Below are 27,657 nucleotides of genomic sequence, written 5' to 3'. Positions count from 1 at the left end.
AGAGAGAGGGGGGGGTGTTGGAGCGGGTGCACTTCGGTCATTTTGGAAGGACACTTTCTATTCCAAGACTAAAAAGGGTCCATTGCAATCAGATTTTTCCTTCGATGATGTTCTGGTAGTGTCAGAAGATTTCAGACACTTTCATGCAGTGTGACAACAGCTGTGATGAGCGTCAATCCAAGAACCAATAGGAGCTACGAATTTAATGATGCAACCCATGCGACAATTTAAATGACGACTGGGAAATGTCAAAACAGTTTTTGTCTTGCTGGTTTTATTATTGAGACATGTCATGTGCAAAATGGCCGCTACAGATTGTTTACGTTTGCTGTGAGGAATCATTTTAGAAATCTGGATGATGAAAGTGTCATGCGTGGATGGCATCAAACTCTGAGGGCATTTTCTTTCGTGTTTGGCACATCTTCATTGTCGATCAGTCTGACTTTGTGACAGCTGAGATCTTACAGTGTGATATGAGAGCCACGTTTGTGCAGTCTAACATACTACAATTGTTCAGGATTCTAAAAAAAATCCCACAGTGTGAGCCAGTCTTAAGTTTGAACAGTTGAAATCCTACATTTTCACAGACTACACTGCGACTTCAAGATTGAGTTTTTTTTAACTGTATACACTTTATGAAAAGTTTTTAAAAATATACATTTTTGATGCCTAAAAAAGCTATCTCAGCGTGGACAAAAGGCCACACAGAGAGAATATGCATTTCATATACATTAGTGTTGACAGGGCAAGTAAGACAGCCAGTACAACTAAGGAGCACATACAAGGTACCCTAGGCTTTCAGGTAATCTCTGTTAATGGATACTCAGTTGCTCTTTTGTTCTTTTTCTTTTCTAGGTTCTTGTTGCTCCGGTTACAGAAAAAGGATCTTTACACCGAGACATTTACCTGCCAGAGAGTGACTTTCAGTGGCTGGATACTAACAATGCTCAAGTGTTTGACGGAGGGACGTTTTTGGAAAATTACTCGGTCGGCCTTGGGGATGTGCCAGTTTTCGTACAATGGAGACCCTGATGCTTACCACTATTATTTTTGAAAATTTCACTTGTGCTGATCTCAAATTGCACTTTCCATAAAGACCATTATCTGTGTCTCAAGGAATCTTGAGATTAGGTAGAAAGACTACATTTGCACTTTAAAAATCAACACGATTTATGTAATCTCATGATTTTTAAACTCTTGTTTTTCTCCACTTCTTGTTTTGCTAGTTCATGAGATTTTTTTTATCTTTTCCTCAGAATGCCGTTTACCTTTGATCACTTCTTAAAGCATCTTAAAGTTACATCATATAATGAAACCCTTCACTTTAAAACAGTCAAGAAAATTTTATGGAGACCAAACAATAAAAAAAAAAATAGTTCGCGAAATGGATGAAGATGAATAATAAATCACTCATTTCACCCAAGCAAGGTGTTTACTTCAACTTTGCTGAATATTTGCTATAGTTTTATATTAGTTTAACTGTACCTCAAGTTCTCATAGTGTTTTGATGTGATTAACATAACCTGTGAGACTAGCACTTATAGAGGAGACTAAAACTTAAGAGTTTTAGTGTGAATAGCACAATTGTTTGTCTACAGAGAAAACATTTTGAAGATTAAAGTAGTATGAGCCAAAGTCAATCACAATTTTATAGCTGTACAGTCTTAGTTTTAACGCAACACAAACTGTTACTCATTAAGGTATTTTGATATTACAAAGATTTTATTAATAATTATTTGTTTAGCTTCTTACAACTGACCAGATTAACCAATATGGTATTGGTATCTTAATTAATTCATATTGTAGGGTATTATCTAAGGTATTAGAAAAATTAGAATTTTGTATATATCAGTTCAGACTTAACTTAATCATGCATTGATGATGTCTGCCTTAACATTGATAAAACTTTGATTATATTAGCGGCATTTCTACTTTTTGTGCTCAATACCTGGTTTCATTAACTATAGTTGCTAATTGCTATGAAGTTGAATTGTGCCATTACAAATGATTTGGCATAGCGTATGTAAAAATTTCTTTTTTTAATGGCCTGAGGGCAGCATTTGTCAGGTAAAATTGTGGTTTATGTGAGTTTGGGCAAATGTATATGCATTTTTATAACATTTTGATTGAGGTGCTGCTACTTTTACTGAGCTTTTTGAATCTTTCACCTTTTTCAATCAAGTTCCCCCCCTCACACACACACACTACAAACACTAAATCACAATCACCGCCGTGTGAATCTACAGTGCAGAGAAAGAACGAGAACTTGATCAGTATAACCTGATACGTGTGGCCTACTGGGAATGTCCTCTTAATCCTCACTGTGATTTCGAATGTTTACTGTATCTGCAGGTTTCTCAGGTCAAACATATCAAATCCAAAAGAAAGAACATGTCTTATGCCCCAGCGCACTGTTGATGTCTTAATCTCTCGATGCTCTTATCATTTGAGCATTTACAGAAGAGACTAATTGTGATGATCTTATATAGAGTTGTGTTTTGGAAGGCTATTTTGCTTGAATTTTTTTTTTATTATTATTAAATGCTGCGTTATGAAAATGATATGCTGAAAATGTCCCTGCTGAACAATCATTAATATATTTATTTCTTTTAGAAATCAGGTGCCGCAAACCAATCAGCAATGTGCATATGTCATGACTGTGCCGTTCAATCTTCTGTCTTCATTTATTCACAAAAATAGAGATGTCAATCTGCAATAAAGTTTACATTTTGTTACTGTAGCAGTGTTTTCATGCTGTAATGAGGCAAACATTTTCATGTTTATCAAAGAAATTCAGTCCTAATAAAGTAACTGGAATCCTATGGTAATCCGTGCATACACTCAAAAAAAAGCCACAAAAAAATAAAAATAAAAGATTGTTGCTGCTTGTTTAAACTGCTTGTTTAAAATGATCTTGAACAATTCAGTTAATTTGTTTTAAGTTTATTCTACTTGTAAAATTTGTAAAAATTAAGTTAACCTAATCGTTTTGGGTTGGGCCAACAAATGAATGCGTAGTTCCCAGCATGTGTGTTCATATTTGTTGCATTTATTTATTTATTTAATATTTATGTGTATAAAGCATCTGTTTTGTGAGATGTGCTACTCATATGATATGTTAACAACCCGTACAGCAAAACTTTGATATTTTCTCGAGCGAGAATGACTTTGACTGAAACTTTCTGTCAAATACTATGCCCACCAAAAAAGTACTATTGGTAGCATTTTAGCAGCAAAAATGGAAGCCTGATAAAGGTGACCAGTACCGATCAGTACCGTACAGTACTGTACCACTCAGTGGAAACGGCCATTAGTGTACTTATTGCAGGTGGAATTCTTTTTTTTATTTCTAAAAGTTTTTCTTTTTCTAAAAAGAAAATAATAATAAATCAATTTTAAATTGATTGAATGATTCAGTGTTTTAAAATGCCAGCAATTTTTTTTTCCAGATAATAAGTTATAAACATTGAAGCGATGTTTCACCCCAAATATATACTTAAAATTTTCTTGCCCTCAAATGATCCAAACGTTTAGGTCTTTTTTTTCTGTTGAACACAAAAAAAGGATATGTTATGACCTATATTTAACAGTTGGAAAAAAACAAACACTAAGAAAGTCAAGGACGGTGTCCAAAATCGCATAGCTCCCTACAATGTAGTGTGTGAAAAACAATACGTGAGCCTAGTAGTATGTCCAAATTCATAGTATTCAAAAAAGAATAGAGAAGGTGAGAAGTACCTCAATGACCAGCCTGATCTCATGAGGAAACGTAACTATTTTTCGTTTTGTCAGTTTAATGGCTAATTCGTACAAATTTGTGCAAGTTTAGTCATACGAAAATGTAATGCTGCATCCTAATTTGCATAATATCCATCCTAAATAGTATATAAAATTAGAATTAGTATGTCCCAAATTATTATATGTAGAAAAGAGTATGCCAAAGTGCTCCTGATGGTTTACTATTTCTGGTAAAAATGCAAAGTTAAGAAGCGTCCATACTCTAACCGCTGATGAAAAATGTAAATAAATTACAAACATGATGGATGCGCGAGACCAGTCCTCAGGTAGAGAGGCTCTTGTTAAGATGTTTGTATGACTGTTAATTAATATCTAGTCAAATGGAAAATATTGAAATCATGTTTCCTGCTATACTGTAGTTATATAAAGACAATATTTTGTCTTGTTTGGAAATTAACGTCTGAATGCATAATTATACAAAAACCTGAGGTGATTTCTCCACATGTAAGACTAAACTGCTGCTGCTGCTGCTTCTATAATAAAGTAGGAAATTAAATATGACAGAAATGTGGATGATGTGTGGATGATTGACAGGGCTCATAACTAAGCAACGCAGCAATCTGTTAAAGAGGAAGTAGTATGTAACAAAGCTTGCATATTCTTCTGTTACACACTCAAAAGTATATCTTTCCTTCAAAAAAAGTTCATACTTTTAGGGCATAGTGTAAGTTTGCGAATTGGAACACAGCCTAAGATTTTAAAAAGGAGGCATGGCACCCAACCCCACTCCTAAACCCAACCATCATTGTTAAAAAAGCAGATTGTATTAAATTCGAATACGAATGAGATTGTTCGAATTCATATGAATTAACCACTAAATCAAAAAGTTATGACTTGCTGTAAAATTGTGTTAGGATGATCGATTACTTCTGGCGAGATTTTGAAGTGTGCATTTGATTGTCGATATCTCATGATGCCACTCAGGAGAATTCATGAATGAGAGTGAAGTGACAATGCAGGTACTGTAGGTCATGTGATGACAAAATGACAAAAAAAACAAAACAAAAAAAAAAAACATCTGAAGTCTATTATCACATTAATACTATATAGAATATACTTTTTTAACGTTGTCTAGTCAGTGCTTAATTTGTAAATGAATAATTCCCGGAAAAAAAAAAAAAACACAAGAAATATACGTTACCTTGACCAACGTCCACCACACAATTTCAGTTTTCCCAGAACATGATGTCATTAAACGGTGACAGAGCATCACGAAAAAAAAAACCATCACATTTCTGAATGCTCTTTAATTATTTTGTGCCGTATAACATTATAGGTCAGTCATGGAAAATAAAAACATGTAGCCACAAACATAAATCGTATAAACAATCACTATTTAGGTCACTTCACTATCATGTGCCAAGTAAAAAAATAATAATAAAATGACTCACACGTCTAATCTTCAAAAAGAGCCCACAGTTACCAGTTCTGTCATGATTTCTGGCTGACTTGAAATCGCTTTGCTTCTGTCTATTGCTATTCTGATCCATTCACAGTTTCATCTTCTGGAGATCTTGTTTAATTAGGCCCATTTTTAGATTTACTTGTGCTTTTTAACGATGCAAATATGCGTGACTGCCTCTTTACCATTTTGAAAATACAAATATTATGTAGGTAGGCTACTATGCCATTATTTATTTGCTCACTGTGCGCGAAACAGTTACCAACCAATGAGAGTGATTATAAACATAAGAAAGCTGATTGGCCGAAAATATAGTTGAGGGCCAAAATTAAACGAGACTATTGCTTAAACTTGCGCATGGTGACCGTCATGCGCGCACACACACAATCCACACAGCCTTCGCTTGCACTCATTCTCTCTTTCTCACAGACACACACACACACGTGCGCGTAGGTATTTAGCACAAATTAATGCCAGATTAAAATAAATACTAAAACACAAAACACAAATAGCCCCGACAAGATCCAGCTCAGATTAAGCACTGCATCTAGTAAACTTAAAAATCAAATTTAGTACCTACTTGAGTAGTAGGCAATTTCGGCAATTTTTCTAAATGTCTTCTTTTGTGTTCCTTCATTCATTTTCCTTCAGCTTAGTCTCTTTATTCATTAAGGGTCACCACGCCAGAATGAACCTCCAACTTATCCAGCATGTTTTATACAGCAGATGACCTACCAGCTGCAACCCAGTGCTGGGAACCACCCATACACTCTTACATTCACACACATACACTACAGCCAATTTTAGTTTATTCAATTGACCAAAACTGCATGTCTGACCAAACTGACCCAGCAACCTTCTTGATGTGAGGCGACAGTGCAAACCACTAAGCCACCATGCTGCCCTTTTTCAAAGGAAGAGTAAAGGGTGAGTAAAGGAGGACAGAATTTTTCATTTTTGGGTGAATAATGTTTTTAAGGTATATCTTTCGAGCCAATACAGGCTTAATTACAGAATAATTCACTTTTTTATTTTGAAATTAAGGTGAAAAGTACGTACAAAATGACCATATACATAATATTAGCATTAATGTGTAGTCCATGGAAATATAAATACCCCAATTGAGAGATGGGAGCTGTTTGACAGGGTGTTAGAATTCCCGCATTTGTCATTGTAGAAGCAGCCACCATCTATGAGCCCGTCAATAAATTGGAAGCCTAAATAGTTTTATTACATGTGTGCAAAGAGATATTTAAGTGAGCGTCAATGCCCTTAGTGGCTCTGCTGACGATAAAAAACCTGCACTAATTCCACTTAAACCCAATAAGAATTATTTATAGTACCAGAGAGCATGCAAATGGAATCATATGGAAAACCCATTCAGGGGCCCCTACCTCACCTTACATTATCCCTATTCCATTACAGGCTTTTCTGGAGCCGCACAGCCAAACACTGAAACACAAAAAGGTTATGTAATGTTATTTATATTACTTTATTATTATATTAATAGTTTTATTAAATACTATATTTTGTTTGTGGCATAACCCAGAGGAAACCCTCGTCAACACGGTGAGAACATGCAAACTCCACACAGAAACGACAACTGACCCAGCCAGAGCTCGAACCAGCGACTTTCTTGCTGTGAGGCGAGCGTGCTACCCACTAAGCCACATGCAACCTTATTTATTTAAAAAAAAATGAACTACTGAATGGACCTTCTCTGAATTGTAATTATATAACTGTGGAACCACTATTTAGTCGAAAGTGTTGATGGGGGTCTTGGCTGCGATGGATGCAGCCCCTGTAATATAATCTACAGTGAAAATTGGCTAGTGAATCTATATCTTCACTGGGAATACTACTGTAAAAAAAACTGTGCGCTTCCTGTTTTGCCCTTCTGAGATATTTGTCACCTTGCAATGGTTTTAAAGGGGTGGTTCAGAATGTAATTTTAAGGCTTGGTTGTGTTAATAAGATGCAAAGCAATGTGTGCTTATAATTTACTTGAAGGGAATCATGTTCTTTTTTCATAAATCTTTCTTTGATTATACACAGCTACTCAGCTAACATGAAAACGACTGATATATTTCCTAGTTTCTCTGAAAGGCCTCAAGTGACTCTGATTGGTCTTGTGTCATAATGAGCTGCGATTCATGGATCGGCTACACGTCACGCCCGTACAAGCATGCGCGTCTTGTGTAAACAGTCAGTCAACATTATGCCCGCTCTCTAAAATAACATCTGACAAGTGTCTGTAACAAGTAAAAATGTAGTGGTGTGAACCTTTTCTGGTCTCACGGTTCGGTTCGGTTACGATTATCATGCCATCGATTTGGTTCAATTCGATATCTCGGTGCATCACAGTGCATTGACGATGACGATACATAGTGTTATATTTTGGGGGGAGGCTATAACAAGCTGTCTGTATAAACACACAGACACACAGCACCACACTGTCTTTCATTCACACACATACACACACATAAGCCCTCGCAATATGCGTTTAACAAGGAGAGCTCGCGATGAGTGGAGCAAAAAAAACAACGAAAAATAGAAGCACTTTTCCGACGATCCCTTACTGAGAGCGCCGCTCCACGCAAGCTCTCCCGGCTAAAATGCATATTGCGAGGGTTTAAAGGGAGCAGTGGTCATAATGTCGAGCAAAAAAAAAAAGATAAAGACAGCTGTGAAACATAACCAGCTTTAACTTTTTGTAGGAAACACACTTTAGATCTTTTTTGGGTAAGAGGTTTTTGCATTATTGCTGCTATAACTGAAAGTGTCAGGAATATTGAAAACAAAACCAACTTAACCGCCGCGCTCATTTCTAGCGCCCCCCTGGATGTACAGTGTTTGCCTACACTGCCTATGCAACGGGCCGGCCCTGAGTTGGCTCCTGAGTGTTGTAAATACTGGCGCTCACCTCTCTCGCAACAGAGCGCGTGGGAGATAAATGATGTCAGTCCATAATAACTGGTTATGATAATTACTGAACCAATAACGAATTGTCTGCGTCTGCATCGCGGTGCACCAAAAAAACAATTAATTTTGACATTCCTATGAAAATGGGGTGCGGCTCCTTTAAGAGAGTGTGTGTGTGCCATTGTGTGTGTGTTTATGTGTGTGTGTGTGTGTGTGTGTTTGTGTGTGTGCGTGTGTATACTGTGAACTATCTGTTACACAAGAAGCGCATGTGCACGGGGGCGATGTTTATTTTTCTTTTTCTCTGATGCTCGGATTAAGTTATTTTCTGTGGTGACGCTGGTGAAAGAAGAATAAAGCACAAAATATGGGATGCAACCTGTGTGAGCCTTGATTTGTTTTTTGCTGCTACACAAGAGTTAGGAGAGCTCTCCTGTATTTTTTTTTAACTCAACACGTTACACAACGTCTTTCACACATATCCGGAATATGCCTGTTTATCTGAGATGTAAAACTCATGGAAAAGCTGCCTATAGAGAAAAGTCGCGCACACACATTGAGAGAGAGGCTGCACATGCCGGTGAAGTGTATGTGTGTGTGTGTGTTTACAGCGGTTTGACTGATAAATATGAATTTATAGCTAAATCATTAGCAGTGGCGAACAGCATTTCCCGTTGTTTACATCTTTGCTACAACATACCATTAAGGCTAGACACTGTACATGTCATTAGCAGTTTTAACAAATAAAAAAACTTACAGGTCATGGCTCAGAGTTCACAGTGTCTGCTTGTAGTTGCTCCATCTCTGAGGAAATTTTAACCGAATCCAGCACTGAACTGGGAGAGTTTCTGGAGCTGTTTTGTCAAATTATACTTCCTATGTGTTTTATAATTCTCTGGCGCATAATTAATACTGAATTGTAAGCACTTCTGTCTTTTTGTCGTGTCCTTTGGAAGCCCAAATACAGAAACAAAATAAGCTCTGTGAAAGTAGCAGCGTTTGGACATAATTTTATCTCTGCTGTAATGTTACAGCGCCTATGGCCACGACCCTTAGCTGCGCAGTGTGTGTGCATGCTAAAAGAACATTTGTGATCTCACAAGGCCCGGATGTAAATTTTTGTACTCCCTAAAATTCATTAATTGTAGGCTTTGCTAAGCTAACTCTGTAAAAACTAAGATCTCCCTTTGCATTGAACTTTGAGCGTTTTACATTCAGAGATGCTGTTTATGTTCACACAGCTACATTACACATCAACTAAAGTTTAAAATATGATATCGTAGTGGACCACCCCTTTAAGAGTTTGCCTATATATGAGAACCAACAGAATTATTCTTGTCTTACAGCCAAGGATGCACTTCTAGGTCTACTGGTGTCCTGGAGAAAATCGGAAACTAGCATGTACAGTTGGCATTATTCATCTATATTTCTACAGCACTTTTTACCATGTAGATTGTGTCATGGCAGTTTAACCTAGATGAGAATAAAAAGCCAGAGCAGTATTTTAGATTGTAGAACGTTCCAGCATATCAGGCAGGCAGGAGAGTATTAGTAGAATGTCAGAGTAGTTCTAGATCAATAAAAAACAGATTGAGTTCAGTTTGATACAAATGTCACTGTTGAAGTTCAGTTTAATTTTGTTAAATGTCACTGCTGGAGACGGATCCACTGAAGAGCAGCTCCACTAAAGCACAGCACTGCCTATCTCAACAAAGCATGCCAGAGGTGACAATGGCAAGAAACCAAAACAAGGTTACCAGCTTGCTGCCTTGCCAAACATAAAGGGCAAAGCTACAGTCTGGACTCTGTAGGGTTTGAGATCAATGAGCACCTGTGAAGGAGAAGGTGCAGGTCCAAGTAGGCCATTGGACAGGTGTACAGATTAGCCAAAGGAATTAATGTAGATTCATAAGAAGGAATTAGTATTGCACTCTTAACTCATCGAAGACCACAACAACCTTCTGATCAGGATACGGGTTGGATCCAAGAGTATGAGAACTTTGAGATAAGACAGACTAGCATAAATGTAGATGACATTTGATTTTTTTTGTCTCTTTGGGTAGTGTTCCCTGCTCTGGTTGTCCTGAATAATTCAGCCTAACAATCTGTTCAAATTATGTTTTATGTGGATGCTAGTGCAAAAAGATTTGTGTTTAATCTAGATCTAAACTGACAGTCTGCCTCCCAAAATGTGCTAGGAAGAGTTTTACAGAGTTTAGGTGCCAGACATGAAAAGGATCTACTGCCTACAGTCGATTTTAATATTAGAGGAATACTCAATTGCCTAGAATTAATCGAACATAGTGTGCATGAGGGTGTGTAATACAGCAGAAGCTCACTCAAATACTGGATGGCTAAGCTATTCAGGGCTTCGTTATTAGTCAATGAGATTTAAAAATGTATATATTGTCTAATCAGGAGCCGATTGATCATTTTCAGTAACGTGACCTGTGCTGAGCTACACTAAGATCTCCATAAAAAAAGCAGCACAAACCTGTAATATATCTATCTGTTTTAATCCATGTATATTTGAATTACATATCAACAAAACAGAATCAAGATATAATCCCAAACTGTAACTTGTGTGCACTTGCGATCTATATACTGCACCCACAACAATCTTTCAGTCCTTTAAAACTGTCATGTCCCTGTCAGAGCTCCAATTCTTACATCTAACATTAACCTTTGGAAAAATCCAGTGTGTCATCATAGTGTCTGCTTTTATATTTGCTAGTACACAGCAAAAATTCCAGTGTTAAATATACAGTGTGATTTTTTTTGGTGTTGTTCAGTGTTAAAACTGGAGTACATTTTAATCCACGAGTGTGAAAACGCGTATATTTAAGAGTTTTTTTTCCAGTGTTAAACTTTTAACCCAATATGCAGTGTATTTCTCATTAGTGATGGGAAGTCCGTTTTTTTTTTACTTGAACCGGTTCTTTAGGAAAAACAGTGATCAAACCAGTATGTTTTACGAGTCTTGATGATATAATCAATTATATGATATAATAAATTTATTCTCATCAGAAGCAGTGAACTATATGCACATGCATATTCTATTAATATTAAATTGTTATTAAATAATCTTATTTTAATAAATCAATGTTTCATAAGATGATGATAGCATTAGCACAAAATAGTCCAAAGAATTAGTTTGGTTCAGACAACGGTCATGAGCTTGAATGTGTTCGGCCGCTTCAGGAGTCACAGCACTTCACGCATGCGCACAGTTTTAGCTCTTAGGTTCTCAAATCGGACGGGTCCGAAAGAAACCGCATTTCGTTCACGTAGCTCTCGGTTCAGTGTACTTGTGATCCAAAACAGCTGCAACCGGTTCTTAACTCGAGAACGAGGTTCGAGAACCGTTGCGGCTGTTTTAGAACCAACAGTACACTGAACGAGAACCTGTTTCTTTAGGATTTTTTTAAGCCGATGAAGTGAAGCACGTTCATACGCTGTTCGAGTAAATAATTTAACTTATTTATTTTTTAATCAGAGAAAGTGCCTGGCACGGTTAAAAAGCAAGGATTTTGAAGTAATTTGTGATTAGTGATTAATGGAGACTGTGAACAGTTTCAAACGATTCAGTTGGACTTGGTGAACTGATTCACTAGGACAATCCAGGTAAATTGAATGATTCGTTCGCGAATCGGACATCACTATTTCCCACGATGCTCAGCTCCGCGGCTGTCTTTTCAGTTGGAGATCCCACGGAGGTTGGCTTGGAGGCTCCGAGTTCAGTGGTAAGTTTTAGCCGTTTTTTCTAAAGAAATGTTTGATACAACGATAATAAATACTCTAACGTTATAATTACATTTAGCAAATAGTTTAAATATTTTTAAATGTTTGTGAGAAGTGTCGCACGGCGTCAAAGCTAACGTTAATTCATTTGAGCATGTTGTAAGGCCATTGGCTTATTTCGCACGTGGACCCTAAACATATCGAAAAGATAAGTTAAATGGCTATGATTTCAGATTAATACAGTTTTAATCCTCTCGCGACGAAATATTTAACGTTATGTGTTTCAAAAATTAGTTTGTGACTATCACTGCGGGGTTTCCCGCCCTTGACTGCCCCTGAGGCAGCTGCATTTTGAAAATGCGCGTCCTTTAATGTTACACTTTGGTCGCACTTCGTTTTAAACGGCGAATTACAGCTTTTTTCCCTTTCTCTAACGATCCGTTCAACTGAATAACCCATATAACGTTAAGTTAGTGATGTCCGGCGTTGTGATGAAATCTGTGACTCGTCGAAAATTTGACCAGGTCGCGCTCTTCAGTAAAATTTTCACTCGGGAACGTGCTTGTCTCATGCACGTGACTGTGAACGCGCAGACGTCTAAACCAAGCAAATAGCATCGAGCTGTGCTATAAAGGATATTTTAAATTCTGGGATTCAGAAAACGGGTTTATGGAAGAACTTTAATGTCGTGATATTTGTTGTCTGCTGGTAGACTGCTATAACTAAACATGAGTCGAAAAAATCCTATAGTTCATTACAAATGCCAATTACTGAGTTCAAATTACATGTGATACAGGTAGGATTAAGATATAAGATATCTTAAGATTAAGATATCTATAGATATTTAATATTTGTTGATACGGAAAGTCTATTCGATCACTTCTGCTATTTATACGTTGACTTTCCATTTCCATTCATTTATTCATTCATTCATTTTTTGCTGCTTTTCCGGGGCCAGGTCAGGCAGCAGTCTTAGGAGAGAACCCCAGAATTCTCTCTCCGAAGACACTTCCTCCAGCTCCTCCGGGGGGATCCCGAGTCGTTCCCAGGCCAGCAGAGAGACATAGTCCCTCCAGCGTGTCCTGGGTCTTCCCCGAGGCCTTCTCCTGGTGGAACATGCCTGGAACAGCGACCTAGGTACGCGTCCAGGAGGCATCCAAAACAGATGCCCGAACCACCTCAGCTGACTTCTCTTGATGTGGAGGAGCAGCGGCTCTACTCCGAGCTCCTCCCAGGTGTCAGACCTCCTCACCCTATCTATAAGAGTACGCCCTGCCATCCTGCGAAGGAAACTCATTTCGACCGATTGTATCCGAAATCTTGTCCTTTCGGTCATGACCCAAAACTTGAGACCATAGGTGAGAGTAGAAACGTAGATTGACCGGTAAATCGAGAGCTTTGCCTTTCGGCTCAGCTCCTTCTTCAACACAACGGACCGGTACATCAACCGCATTACTGCTGCCGCTGCACCGATCTCAATCTCATGTTCCATCCTTTTCTCACTCGTGAACAAATCCCCAAATTAAAACTCCTCCACCCGGGGTAAGGACTTTCCTCTAACCTGGAGATGGCAAACCACCTTTTTCTGGTGGACCAGCATGGCCTCGGACTTGGAGGCACTGATTCTCATCCTAGACACGTCACACTCGGCAGCAAACTGCCTCAATGCATGCTGAAGGTCCATGTTCGATGAAGCCAATAGAACAACATCCTCTGCGAATAACAGAGATGAAATCCTGTGGTCCCCAAACCGGACCCCCTCCAGCCCAAGGCTGCGCTTTTGCAATGTTAAATAGAAGCTGTATAACAAGCATACAAACACAATGACATGTGTTATTGGGTATGTATTGTTATGGGTCATGTAATTGCACAACAATTATCCTACTTTTTTGGCAAAAAAAAGTAAATTACTCAACTCTTGGCGGGGGATAGTAACGTTTTGCCCTCCAGGGGGGTGTTCCCCAAATGGAGTGACTACACATGAAATCTACTGTCTCTATCTTTAAGAGCCAAATATGCATTCAGTGTGAATGAGCCCTTACTTTGCTTCATACTATGATGATAAGCTTTGAATACAACAGCTCATCCATGAACATAGGATGTAATGAAGATAACAACTCAAAATGGTTCCACATTTAAGTCATGTTATGAATATGTGCACTCTAGAAGCCAAATAATATACTGTGCATTTAATGCAAATTTCTTATTAGCCACTTACAATTACATTGCAGAAACTAACTCTAAAATTGTGATTTGACCAACATGGTACATTAACATGGTATGCTGAGCTAAGGGGATTTTTATGTACCATAGACCATTTTGACATGATTTTGAATGTCTTTTTCTCTTTGAGAATTTTGTTGATAACTTCATTTTATGATGTGGCATGATGGAATCCTTGAGGGACATTGGGATCTCCTGAGTTTCATGCTTTAGTATTACACATTTTCATGTATAAAAATGTTGCTTCATTGCATAAAATTCATCAAATAGAAAGGAATGATCACGTCACGTGTGAGATTGTTTAATCTATTTGATGACTAGACTACAAATCTTTTTATCCTTACTCAGCAGCAATAAATGTTATTTGGTGTAGCTGATTTTGAATTAAAGTTGTATAATATTTACTCTAAAGTATCGTTAATGTATAAACACCTAAACTGGAGTTAATTCGTTATTACTACAGAATGAGGTGATGTTTTCCTTCGAAAGTTGTCTACATCCTTAGGCCTATATGTATAGTGGAACATTTCTGACCTTTTGAAGCTCGCACTTTTTCAGGCCTCAAATCATCCAGGCAAAGTAACCTTAATAAATGTATGTGCTATAAAGAAATTATGATAAATGTTCATACATACCTGGCCTGTGCAAATTTATCACAAATTTATCCTAAGCTGTTTGGCTGGTTTCAACCATTTCCAGCCTGGTCTTAGCTAGTTAGGCTGGTAAATGAGCAGATAAAACCAGCTAAACCCAGCTTGACCAGCCTGGTTTAAGATGGACATAGCTGGTTTAAGCTGGCCATCTCCCAGCCTGACCAGCAAAGATCAGGTTGGAAATGACTGGAAACCAGCCGTAAAATGGCCCAAACCCCTCTAAAACTAAGCTGGTCGACCAGCTAAAACCAGCCAAACAGCTTAGACCTGTTTAAGCAGTTATTATTATTTTTTTAAGTTTTTTTATTTTTTATTTTTCACCAGGGTTAACTACACTTTGTTTCAAACAATGTTCAATGTCGCCATCTTGTGGTGGTATCAAAATCAAGCAGATGTTTTTTTTAAGTTGAAGTGTTTAACGTAGTTCACTCAAAAATAAAAATATTTCATAATTTCCTTAGCTTTGTTTCAAACATTGTTTGAAGTTTCTTTCTGTTGAAATCAAGATCTAAGATGGTTTGAAGTAACCTGTATTGACTTTCATAGGACAAAACAAACAGGTTACTACTGTATGGAAGTCAATGGTTACAGTTTTTCAGCTTTCATCGAAATGTTTCAATCTAAAAGATTCAAAACCACTTGACCTTGAGTAAATTGTAAGTATACGTTTAATTTGAGTGAACCTTACCTTTAATAATAATTGAATAATGCTTAATATAGGCCTATACTTTGTAAACGCACACCATGAAGAGCAGCTATAAAAAGGAAATATGCTTTCAGTTTTTACATTACAAAACCAATTAAATTTCACATTTTAGTCCAAAGAGTCAACTTTTTTATTGAGTGAAAATAAAGTCAAATGTAAAGTACAGTAACTATGCCACAGTTCCCTTACCACACCTTTTGCAGAAAACAGAACGTCTTTTCTGTAAAATATGATACAAATATATGATACACCACATTGCACGACAGATTAAGTGACACTTTCCCTTTTAAATTGTATTGATTTGCATTTATTTATTTAATTCCACTGTTCATTTACAATCAACAATAATTATTGTTCTGTAAATTCATGAGCACACTTTCAAATAAAATGATAATGAACTGATAAATAAATAGCACACTTTCCTGTCAGTGAGAAACAACATATACACATTTTTATCTCTTATTACCTGTGAATGATTTCCCTATGTGTTTTATTTTTGTTGAGTGCCGTCAAATAAAGATTGAGAAAAAAAGCTACTGAACTCAACCTTATATAGGAACACAAATAACCTTATATAATATTAATGTTGAGACTGCTGCAATTCTTTAACCATGTGCAAGTACAAAGAAACACAAGTAAAAAGAAAAATATGCATCGCTGCCCTATATGTTTGAAGTATTAACCTATACAGAATCCTTGTAACCTGCAACAGTGCTACTTCAGAAACAATTCAAGTCACAATACAGTGAATAAATTAGCTGAAAACCTGAGTATGAGAATATAATGTGAAAGAAAAAAATGAACCAGTACAATGTTTGCACACAAGTGAACAACATATGAATGTACAGCAGCACAGAGAGGCAACTTCTGAGAAACATTCATGTACATTTCTGAGATTAAGGCAAAAATACATCCCAGAACACGAAAACAAACCAATTAGGCAGTCTGTGATATAAATATCAACCATAAATTGATTTCTATCCTCTACAACAATTGGTTTAAATGAAATGCCCAGTTACCATGCTCTGTACTATTTAAAATACAACTCCATTTTTATTATTATTACAACTTCAATGAGAACAATCACTTACTCTGTACATTCCTCAGAAAAATCAGTATGTTTAAAAGATTTAAAAACAATTTCCCTTTTCAGAAATGAGAAAACGAGTTGGATCACTTTTTGTTAGGTTTGATGTCAAGCTGGAAAAGATCCAAGATATCAAGCATCGCCTGTTTAATGTTACTTCCAAAGCGATGAGAATCCTAAAAAGTAAAATGCAGACACGAAAGAAGAAAATCAGACATGTAAACAACACAAAAGTGAAAATAATATGTGCTACATATACAGTGGGTACCCCTTAAATTTTTCACTCGTTGTTTTTTGCAGCCATTTTCTAAAATCATATCAAGTTTTTTTTCCCTCATTAATGTACAGGCAGCACCCCACATTGGCAGAAAAACACAGAATTTTTGACATTTTAGCAGATTTATTAAAAACGAAAAAAACTGAAATAGCACAGGGTCTTGAGTAGTGGTGCAACAGATTACAAATCTCACGGTTTGGATCGCGTTATGGTTTTTTAGTCATGGATCGGACCATATTTCTGATCAGAAAAAAAGGGGAGGAGACAAACGTAATTAGCTTTCCATTTATTACAAAAAAAATGTTGCAGACACTTTTGGTTTTAACAAACAGAACTAAGAATCTGTCATTTTATTACAAATAAAATGTAAAAAATTATCAGCTGAATAATAAATAGAAAAATTCACTGTTACTCCTACTGTTGCTGTTTATGCTAAATGTAGAAATATAACATTATAATTTGTATAATTAATATTTATGTTTAGTCTCTTAGGCTTGTCAAAATAACCAATATATCGACTCATCACACAACATGTGGCCATGACCTTAATCATTTTTGGTTATGCAATATACAGTTGAAGTCAAAATTATTAGCCCCTCTTTGTTTTGTTTTTTTCCTTTTTAAATATTTCCCAAATTATGTTTAACAGAGGAAGGAAACTTTCACAGTACGTCTGATATTTTTTTCTTCTGAAGAAAGTCTTATTTGTTTTTAATTTTTTAACAGCCATTTTAAGGTCAAAATTATTAGCCCCTTTTAAGCTATATGTTTTTTGATGGTCTACAGAACAAACCGTGTTTAACAATAACTTGCCTAATTACTCTAACCTGCCTAGTTATTCTAATTAACTTAGTTAAGCCTTTAAATGTCACTTTAAGCTGTATAGAAGTGTCTTGAAAAATATCTAGTCAAATTATTAACTATTATTTACTGTCATCACAGTCAAGATAAAACTAATAAGTTATTAGAAATGAGTTATTAACACTATTATGTTTAGAAATGTGTTGAAAAAATATTCTCTCCGTTAAACAGAAATTGAGGGAAAAATAAACAGGGAGGCTAATAATCCACGGGGGCAAACAATTCTGACTTCAACTGCATATCACCCATACATAAAAGCAATTCTAGCAACATTTTAGCTGATTGTGAAACATCTCTATCTTTATTGGAGGTGTCAGTGTCAGTATGGTTAAAAACACTACAGTATTTACCTCGCAGATTTTGTTAATTCATTCATTCAACTTCTTTTTGGCTTAGTCCCTTGAAGGTTTTGTTATTATCTATTTGTTATTTAATTAGGAAAATCGTTTCACAAGCGCTTCCAATGCTTAATTACCAAATAGATAAAATGACTATAGTAAAAATGTTATATTCTTAAGAATAAATTATTATGTGTTCTTTGAATGAGTGTAAATGCAATACGATACTATTATATTGTTATTCTGGCATTATATAATGAGTCTTAAAATGACAAAAATATTTTTTATTGCAATAAATTTTGGTGCAATATATCGAACAACAAAATAGATATCATGACAGGCCTGCTCATTTTCAATAAATGATTCAATTATGCACTGATAAAACTTCACCTTTCTTTACTAGATGTGTAATTTTTAGAGAATTATTCAGTGTCATATTTTTGATACCTGGTTTTCGCCACCTATTGGTTAAATAATGTACTTGCTGCCTACAATTTTCATATGTGCAGATGGCGGTGAATTTAATCTTTACCATAAACATCAGTGGTTTTATCTAAACTATAAACTGTTGTACAAGTGCTGCTGTGTTATTTGACTGTAACTTCTTAACTAACTAAAAGACTAAAACTAAATGACATTTACACTGCACTAAGTGACTCAATTCTGATTTTTTTCTCCCATTTGGCACAGATCGGAAATGGCCCATGTACGTGAAAGCTGGAACAAATCACATGGATTCCGATTTACTCAAATCAGATTCAGGCCTTGTTTATTTGTGGAAATTTATCCAAAATAAATCGGATCTGTGTTCTCGTGTCTGCAATGTAAGCAGGTCTCGGATTCTCACCCGTCAATGCGAGTTGCGCGTCATTTCAGAGTCCCAAACCTTAAATCTCATACACGAGGATTTAAACAGCATTTATATTGTCATATAGCACAGAGTATTTAAGCATGTTAACGAGAGCAAGAGAGCGCAATGTCTGTCACATAACCAATATAAACTAGTATAAAACTAGTGCATAGCTACATCACGTGCATAAATCACGCTATGGACATTACATTAAGATACCTAAAGGTTTAAAAAAGCCTAAATATCAAAAGAAAATTGACAAATGAGAACCTTTCTGTCATAAACTGTAGTAAAACAGCTTGTCAAAAGCTGCGAACAGATTACATACAGGAATAGAAAAAAAGAGCACTATTTAATTATCAGCTGTTAGTCAGTGCCCGCTCTTTTTTCCAGGTCATTGCACCTTTGCTGTGTGCTGTGTAAATGCAGATGATCTAACACGAGTCACTTTTAAAAGGTGATGTAAGCAGGTCATCATAAAAAAATCGGATACAGTCACTAAATCAGAATTGACCATCAAGATCTGCCGTGTAAATGCAGTCTAAAAGACGAAAAATCAAATCTTTCTTGCTTTTTGCGTTTTTCAAACACAGATTTGAATGCAGCAATTCAAAGGATTAATAAACATATGCAAATCACCATCATTTATAATTTATGTTGCGTGGGTGTTAAGATCCCGATCTTTCCATGTTAAACTGTGCAGCTTACACCGAATGCATTAATACAGGCTAAACAAGTGACAAAAAACACCTTTAATAAACTATGAAACCCACCACATCCTGAATAATCAACCACAACGTCTTTCGTCATCATTATGTTTTACAGGAAAGCCTAAATGCTTTCATACATGTGATTTGAAACTGCCAAAACTGGCCAAACTGAGCTACAGAGATGGGAGAAGATTGTAGAAAGTCAACCATCACTGCAGCCCTTCACCAGTCAGGGCTTTGTAACAGAGTGGCTCGAAGAAAGCCTCTCTTCAGTGCAAGACACATGAAAGTGGAGTTTGCTAAAAACAAAAAACACTTGAAGACTCTCAGGTCTGATGAGACCAAGATAGAACTTTTTGGCCTTGTTAAACGGTATGTGTTTTTCAGCTACAGGGACAGGACAACTGGCTGCAATCGAGAGACAGATGAAAGCAGCAAAATACAGGTATATCCTGGATGAAAACCTTCTCCAGAGTGCTCAGGACCTCAAACTGGGCCGAAGTTTTACCTTCCAACAAGACAATGACCTTGGCACACAGCTAAAATAAATTCACAGCAACTCCATGACTGTTCTTGAGTGGCCCAGCCAGAGCCCTGACTTATACCCAATTAAGCATCTCTGGAGAGATCTAAAAATGGCTGTCCACCAACGTTTACCATCCAACCTGACAGAACTGGAGAGGATCTGCAAGGAGTAATGGCAGAGGATCCTTAAATCTAGGTGTGAAAAATGTGTTGCATCTTTCCCAAGAAGACTCATAGCTGTGCTTCTACTAAATAATGAATCTGAATACTTAGGACCATGCGATATTTCAGCTTTCAATTTTTCAAAAATGTCAACAATTCAGTTTTTTTCTATCAATATAAGATGCTGTGTCTACATTAATGAAGAACAAAAACGAACAAATGATTTTAGCAAATGGCTGATATATAAAAAAGAGTGAGAAATTTAAGACGATCTGAATACTTTCCATACCCACTGTATAAGTATCCTATTTTATATGATATTATTATATAAAATAATATTTAATTATAACATATAAAAATATGAGTTATAATTGACTCACAGTCTCATGGCTTGAGTGTTTGCTGGATATGTGGAAATTGATAAGGTCTTCTCCAAGAATAATATATGATACACCATAACCATCATCAGCAACCTAAACAGAAAAAACAACAACAACAAAGAATTAGTTATTATTTGGTGTATGCATACAAATACTCACCGGCCACTTTATTAAGTACACCTGTCAAACTGCTCAATCAACTGCTTTAATTAGTCAATCACATAGCAGCCACTTAATGCATTTAGGCATGTAGACATGGTCAAGATGATCTGCTGCAGTTCAAACCAATCATCAGAAGGGGTCAGAAAGGTGATTTAAGTGACTTTGAAATTGGCATGTTTGTCGGTGCCATACGGGCTGGTCTGAGTATTTCAGAAACTGCTGATCTACTGGGATTTTCACACACAACCATCTCTAGAGTTTACAGGGAATGGTCTAAAAAAGAGAAAATATCCAATGAGTGGCAATTCTTTGGGCGCAAATGCCAGAGAATGGCCAGACTGGTTAAGTAACTCAAATAGCCACTCGTTACAACCGAGATATGCAGAAGAGCATCTCTAAATGCACAGCAAGTCCAACCGTAAGGTGAACAGACAACAGCAGCAGAAGAATATGCCAAGTACTAGTAAGGTGTGCCAAATAAAATGGCCAATGAGTGTATAGTTTATTTAGAAGTACACTACCATTAAAATAACAACACACAAATGACTTACGTTTAAAGCATATTAAAATACAAAACAATTATAATGCTATTTTACCACCATTTTACTCTATTTTTTAAATTAAATGTAAATAAACAAATACATTATTGGCAATATAGATACTGAACCCGATACTTATTTTTTTGACTGAATTTTTGCAAAAATTTTAAAAGTATTACATCAAAAGTATTGCAAAAGGAAATAGAAACGATAAACCCCACACCCCAAACACTCCAAGAGGTCATAAGAATATGAAATAAATTAGAAATTATCATAATAATCATTCATTCATTTTCTTAATCCCTTTAATAATCCAGGGTCGCCACAGCGGAATGAACCGCCAACTTATCAGCACATGTTTTCGTATTGAATTTAAAATGTAGCTTCTTACCTATAAAGCTTTAAATAATTTATCTCCTGTTTATCTACCCAACCTTCTTTCTCGCTACAATCCATCTCGCTCTTTCGATCTCAAAACTCAGGGCTTCTGGTATTACATAGGATAGCAAAGTCAAGTAAGGGAGGTCGTGCCTTCTCATTTATGGCTCCTAAACTCTGGAATACCCTTCCTGATAATGTCCGAGGCTCAGACACACTCTCACAGGTCAAAACTAGATTAAAGACCTATCTTTTTAGTAAAGCATACAATCAGGGCATCACTTAGCGGTATGATACATGAATGTGCTCCATGCAGGTTTCTGCATCCTGTTTATATACACTATGAACATCAGCTATGCTAATTATTTTCTTTATTCTTTATTTCCACCTGGGGATACTCTTCCCGAGGTCTTCAGACTATGCAGTGCCACTGATTTGATCCAAAACCAGCAATGAGGTTTCCATATCTTGGACCAGGACGTATCCTGAGCAGCTGCTGTGGTGGTAATGGAGGAGTGGAGAGCATGAGACTGATTCCTGTGACGCTCCTGGGACAGACGAGTCTTCGCTGAGGTCCAGCTTTTCAGCCTCCGGCGCCTTGACTGCAACTCTGCACGCTTGGCCAGAGGAGAAATGGTCATGCCCAACTGAGCCTGGTTTCTTTTGAGATTTTTTAATTCTTCACTTTCACCAATTGGTGAAGTTTTTTTTCCTCGATGCTGTCCCTACTAGCTTGCATGGTTCGGGATCTGTAGAGCTGCGCATCGATGGATTGCTCTTCAGTGTTTGGACTCTCAGTAGTGATTATTAAACCACACTGAATTGAGCTAAACTGAACTGAGCTTAAACTCTGAAAACATGCTGGATAAGTAAATTAACCCCGGATTAGTAAATTAACCCCTTTATTAATCTCGGATTAATAAAGGGACTAAGCCGACTAGAAAATGAATGAATGAACACAGCGTGTGCCCTTCCAGCTGCAACCCATCTCTAGGAAACATCCATACCCACTCTTCACACTCATACACTGCGGCCAATTTTTTTGCCTACCCAATTCACCCGTACTGCCTGTCTTTGGGCTGGCAGCGGGGAGAACAAGCAAACTCCACACAGAAATGCCAACTGTCCGAGGCTTAAACCCGCAACCCTTGCTGTGAGGCGACAGCACTTCCTACTGCGCCATTGCTTCGCCCCATAATAATCATGATATTAATGTCATCATTATATAAGCATCATCATTATACTTAAAACTCAAGACAGATTTTAGAAAATTTAAATAATATTTATTATTATCATTATTGTTAAGAAAGGTATGTTGTAACCTTCAATTGTAACCAATATTTGACAGAAGTGTTAGATTAATTAATAAATGTAAATGCAAAACTTAAATTTTTTTTGGTTTAATTTTTTTTTTAAATAATATATCTATATTATAATATTACATAAAATATTATATAAATTTGTATTTAAATAAAAAAAAAAAAACATTTACACCAATATTATAAAACAATAAAAACTTGCAATGCGTCTGTTTCCTTTCAAAAAAAAAAAAACAACACTTTTGAAGAATAATCTGAACACCAGTTGTCATTGCACCTTGTCTAGGCAGGATAAAATATTGATACAAAATGAACTTACAGGTCCAAATCCACCTCCACTGGTGACATATTCTGGATGTTTCTTCAAGTCAAAGAGTTCCATCTGCTGGAGAGGAGTCTGACTGGTGGACAACCTCCAGGGCTCTGACAAAACCTGGATCAAACCCAGCTCGTTACAGACTATGTAATGTTTCTAGGCTACAAAACTGATAGATTTGCAGATTGTTTTGTTACAGGTCGCTCACAAACCTCTTTGAGGAAAGGTGAATCTTCACCGAGGTACTTGGACACTAAGTAGAGGCAGAAAAGATGACGGTCAATGCCTTTTCCAGTCATGGCCAGTTTGTATAAATTCTGGTGCTTTTCTGTGGCCGCCTTCAGCAGCTTCAGTCTCTCTTCTCTCTGAGGAAAAAAAAAAGATTCATGAAATAGAATGATTACTGAAATTTGCAGAAACAAACACACTCACTAGAACTACTGTACAGTAGCAAGGCAAGTTTATCCCCAGGTAACGAGGATCATTCAGAATACTAACTACTGCATGCATCATGATAGATCTATTAAGAAAATATATATGTTTGACTTTTTCTTTTCTTAGAATGGTTTAACTTGCATCAACCAGGATCAATATCAGAATTACTTTTGCAGGCTGGACAGAAATGACGCTATGCAGTTCAAAACAACGATCTGAAGGTTCACAACTTGGCTGAAGTACTTCTTTTAGACAGGTATGTTTTAAAACTATTTTAGCCAAGCAGAACTTATGTAAACCGTGTTCTTATTTATGAATTGGTTTATATGCACAGAAGTGCTGTTTAGCAACTGAACACGTCCGGCAAAAGATTGGCTATTTTCAAGTTCATGGAGTATCTTTTACTGCATCGAAAATATAGTCGGTTAAATAGACCTGAGCATACCTTTAGTTGTTCAAGTGAAAAAGGAGCTGAAAACAAGCGATGTACGAGGATCAGCAAGCACAATTGAAAACGAAAAGTCACTTATTGTCTTGGTAACGTAAGCACAATGTAAAAAGATGACAGGATTTTCCTGTTTTTAGCACTCCTTTTTTCTGATCAAATTTTTCAGTTTAAGAACAAAACATCAGTAAATGTGCTCTTCTGCCTGACCAGCTGTACTGAGGTGAAGTTTGATTTATATTCACACATTTGTTCATTTTTGAACAGTGACACCCAGTGATAGTTCTGGGAAACTATAATTCCTGCTGCCGCTGGCCTGTCCACAACTCTTTCATTCATTTTCTTGTCGGCTTAGTCCCTTTATTAATCCGGGATTGCCACAGCGGAATGAACCGCCAACTTATCCGGCAAGTTTTTACACAGCGGATGCCCTTCCAGCCGCAATCCATCTCTGGGAAACATCCACACACACACAAACACACTCATACCCGCATGTCTTTGTACTGTGGGGGAAACCGGAGCACCCGAAGGAAACCCACGCGAACGCAGGGAGAACATACAAACTCCACACAGAAACACCAACTGAGCCATGGATTGAACCAACGACCTTCTTGCTGTGACGCGACAGCACTACCTACTGCGCCACTGCTTCGCCCCTGTCCATAACTACGCTAAAATGCGTGTCTCCAAAGAGTTTTCTAATTGGTGAATGACATGATCTAGTGTTACAGTATATCTAATCAGTGCACGTTCGTGAGTTCATGACTTAAGTAGGCGTGGCTTTAGACTGCAGGGGAGGGTCGTAAAATTTCTAAGCTATTATATTAATGCTAGCATTCTGGCAGATCACCTACTGCACCTTTAAATATTGTGAAACCATCAAGCTGGATCCCTATTACATTTACAAATACAACCGCAGGCGTTTTGATCTAATTTCTGGTTAATGATGTCAGAATTTACTGGTATTTTGGAATGTATGTGTGAACGGTCTTTTCCTGAAAAAATCAGAAACGTCCTTGCCTGTGTGAACTCACTTTTTTTAAATTTACAAACCCATTGAAATATTGCACATTTCACTATTACACAGAGTAGCCATTTGGCAACAAATAAAGTTGATTGATTTACAAAAAACTAATTTGATAAAAACTTTGAGTGGTGATTGTGAATATGTCATCATGTCATCACAATTAACTGGAGGTCATGTCTACAGTTTTTTTGTGGATATGACATGAGTTGATCCTTTGTTTTTATTGGCATTTACATTTGCATTCAGCAACTACTCACAATAAACGCTAGTCTGCCAGGAATCGCGCCACAGAAAAAATGGACATCGTGTGACTTAACGAAAGCACATCATTGGCTAAACTAAGGTCTTCTCTTTCCAACAAAAAAATAGAATGTTGGTCTTTAAGAAACAGTGGCAGGAAATGAACATAATAATAATGTTGCCATATGGCAACACAATGCGGTAAAGGGCTAAAACAAGATTCTCTCAAAGGTATAACACTAATGCTAATATAATGTTTGTTTAGAATCTAGTATAGTCTTTGATGTAATCAAAAAGTCAAAATGATTAGCTCTCCTGTGATTTTTTTTCTTTTCTTTTTTAAATATTTCCCAAATTATGTTTAACAGAGCAAAGACATTTTCACAGTTTTTCTTATAATACTTTGTCTTCTGGAGAAAGTCTATTTTTTTTTATTTCAGCTAGAATAAAAGCAGTTTTAAATAATAATTAAAAAAAAACATTTTAAGTTCAATATTATTAGCCCCCTTAAATATATATATATATATATATATATATATATATATATATATATATATATATATATATATATATATATATATATATATATATATATATTGGTTGTCTACAGAACAAGAAACTATTACACAATTTGCCTAATTACCCTAACTTGCCTAATTAACCAAGTTTAACCTTTAAATTGGACTTAAAACTGAATACTAGTATCTTCATAAAATATGTACTGTAATCATTAGAAATGAGTTATTAACACTGTTATGTTTAGAAATGTGTTGAAAAAACCTTATTTTTATTAAACTGGGGAAAAAATATCCAGGGGGCTAATAAGTCAGGAGGGCTAATAATTCTGACTTCAACTGTATATACAGTAAATTGTTCATAGGGGTGTAACACATCAAGATAATAACTTAATAACTTTTTTTAAAACTTGTAGGTTAATCCCAAAGCATCCTTTACTTGGGTAAAAGCACAGATACTCATGTTTAAAACGACTCTGCTAAAAGTTGAAGTACCGACTACACTTGTGTACTCAAGCTAAAGTAAAGAATTAAGGCCTCAAAAATGTACTTAGGTAAATATCCGGTTTCCCCGCATGTACACTGTAAAAATGCAGGGTTCCACACAATTCATTCATGTTGTCCCAACACAAATCGATTAAGTTAACTTAACACTTTTAACAAATTTATGTGGATTGAACTTAAAAAAATCCATTAAGTTGTACCAATGAAATCTCAGTATTGTGTCGTTTAGGCTCATTTAAAATAAGTAGTTAGAACAAGTAAAAATAAATAAATTTTAAGTGTATCCCGACACAAACTCACAGCATTCATCATGTAGTTTAGCGGCTGTTGGATCAAAAATGTTCATACACTCTAAAAAGAATTATGTAGGCCATGTATATCTTTATAAATAATTTCTTACATTTTAAACTGAATTCTGTCCAAAATATATATTTTTAAAAATTATTTATATTTGAATATTTTTTCATTGAATATACTGAAAATATGTTTTCTTTTGCTAAAATAAATACTTATTGTATTTGACTGCAAACTATTTATTTATTTTTATTTATTTATTTTTATTTTTTGCTTTACTAGCTTTCAAAGATAACCGGTTATTACAGTATTGTTTTTCCAGGGTATTGTGGATATTTTATTTAATGGATAAACATTAATTCTATGCTAAAAGCTACAAACACATGCATGTCTACAACCTACAAAACATGTGCATGATCTTTTATTATTTGAATTATATTTTTATTCATAAACTGCCCAGAATAGTTACTTTTGTTGTTGTAAAACATTTGTTGCCTGACTTTAACAGCAGTTTAGCAGTTTAATTTTATCTCATGAACATTTCATTCATGCCCCCATGACAAACTGGAGTATTAGACGCAAATAAGGAGTAAGGACTGGTGAATGTTATGGAATTTAATAACGCACGCCAAATGGAAAGAAAAAAAACTTCTGCATTTCGCGATGTGTGTGTGTGCTTGTGTGCGGTCCTTTACTGACAGCCGCGTGTATGGACCTTGTCAGAAAATATGGCCAAAAGTCCTACATGACGGTAATAGTTTGATTGTAGTGCTTACTTCAATAATGCCACTAATGTATACATACTCCACACGGCCTTATTCCATTTCTGTTTAGTTCAGTTATGACTT

The 27,657-nt window shown here is 36.2% G+C and overlaps 2 protein-coding genes and 1 long non-coding RNA gene across 7 annotated transcripts in view; 2 read left to right on the top strand and 1 right to left on the bottom strand.

The window, feature by feature from the left end:
• The window catches only part of si:ch211-236l14.4, an 88,608-nt gene extending 85,868 nt beyond the window's left edge, over positions 1-2,740 (top strand). For all 3 annotated transcript variants that reach the window (XR_012400411.1, XM_021473876.3, XM_073943155.1), the window contains one exon: positions 856-2,740. Coding sequence is in view for 2 of the 3 variants with exons in the window: in XM_021473876.3 (XP_021329551.2) it covers positions 856-1,032 (177 nt within the window). In the remaining variant the exon portion in view is untranslated. The remainder of the gene's footprint in view (positions 1-855) is intronic.
• A 9,068-nt stretch (positions 2,741-11,808) lies between these two features.
• Positions 11,809-14,488, top strand: LOC141380966 (uncharacterized). Its single transcript, XR_012400412.1, has 2 exons — positions 11,809-11,865; positions 12,822-14,488. It is a non-coding gene; the product is annotated as an uncharacterized lncRNA (long non-coding RNA).
• A 1,248-nt stretch (positions 14,489-15,736) lies between these two features.
• Positions 15,737-27,657, bottom strand: part of cpt1ab (carnitine palmitoyltransferase 1Ab (liver)) — a 51,930-nt gene continuing 40,009 nt past the window's right edge. For all 3 annotated transcript variants that reach the window (XM_021473872.3, XM_021473873.3, XM_073943154.1), the window contains 4 exons: positions 23,562-23,714; positions 23,353-23,466; positions 20,636-20,728; positions 15,737-16,708 (listed from right to left, as the gene is read on the bottom strand). In XM_021473872.3, coding sequence (XP_021329547.2) covers positions 16,619-16,708; positions 20,636-20,728; positions 23,353-23,466; positions 23,562-23,714 — 450 coding nt within the window. In that variant the 3' untranslated portion in view covers positions 15,737-16,618. The remainder of the gene's footprint in view (positions 16,709-20,635; positions 20,729-23,352; positions 23,467-23,561; positions 23,715-27,657) is intronic.

This window comes from Danio rerio, chromosome 25 (genome assembly GCF_049306965.1).
Source record: "Danio rerio strain Tuebingen ecotype United States chromosome 25, GRCz12tu, whole genome shotgun sequence".
Lineage (NCBI taxonomy): Eukaryota > Metazoa > Chordata > Actinopteri > Cypriniformes > Danionidae > Danio > Danio rerio.
The sequence above is the reverse complement of the archived record's forward strand: the minus strand, read 5'-3'. Positions and strand labels throughout refer to the sequence as shown.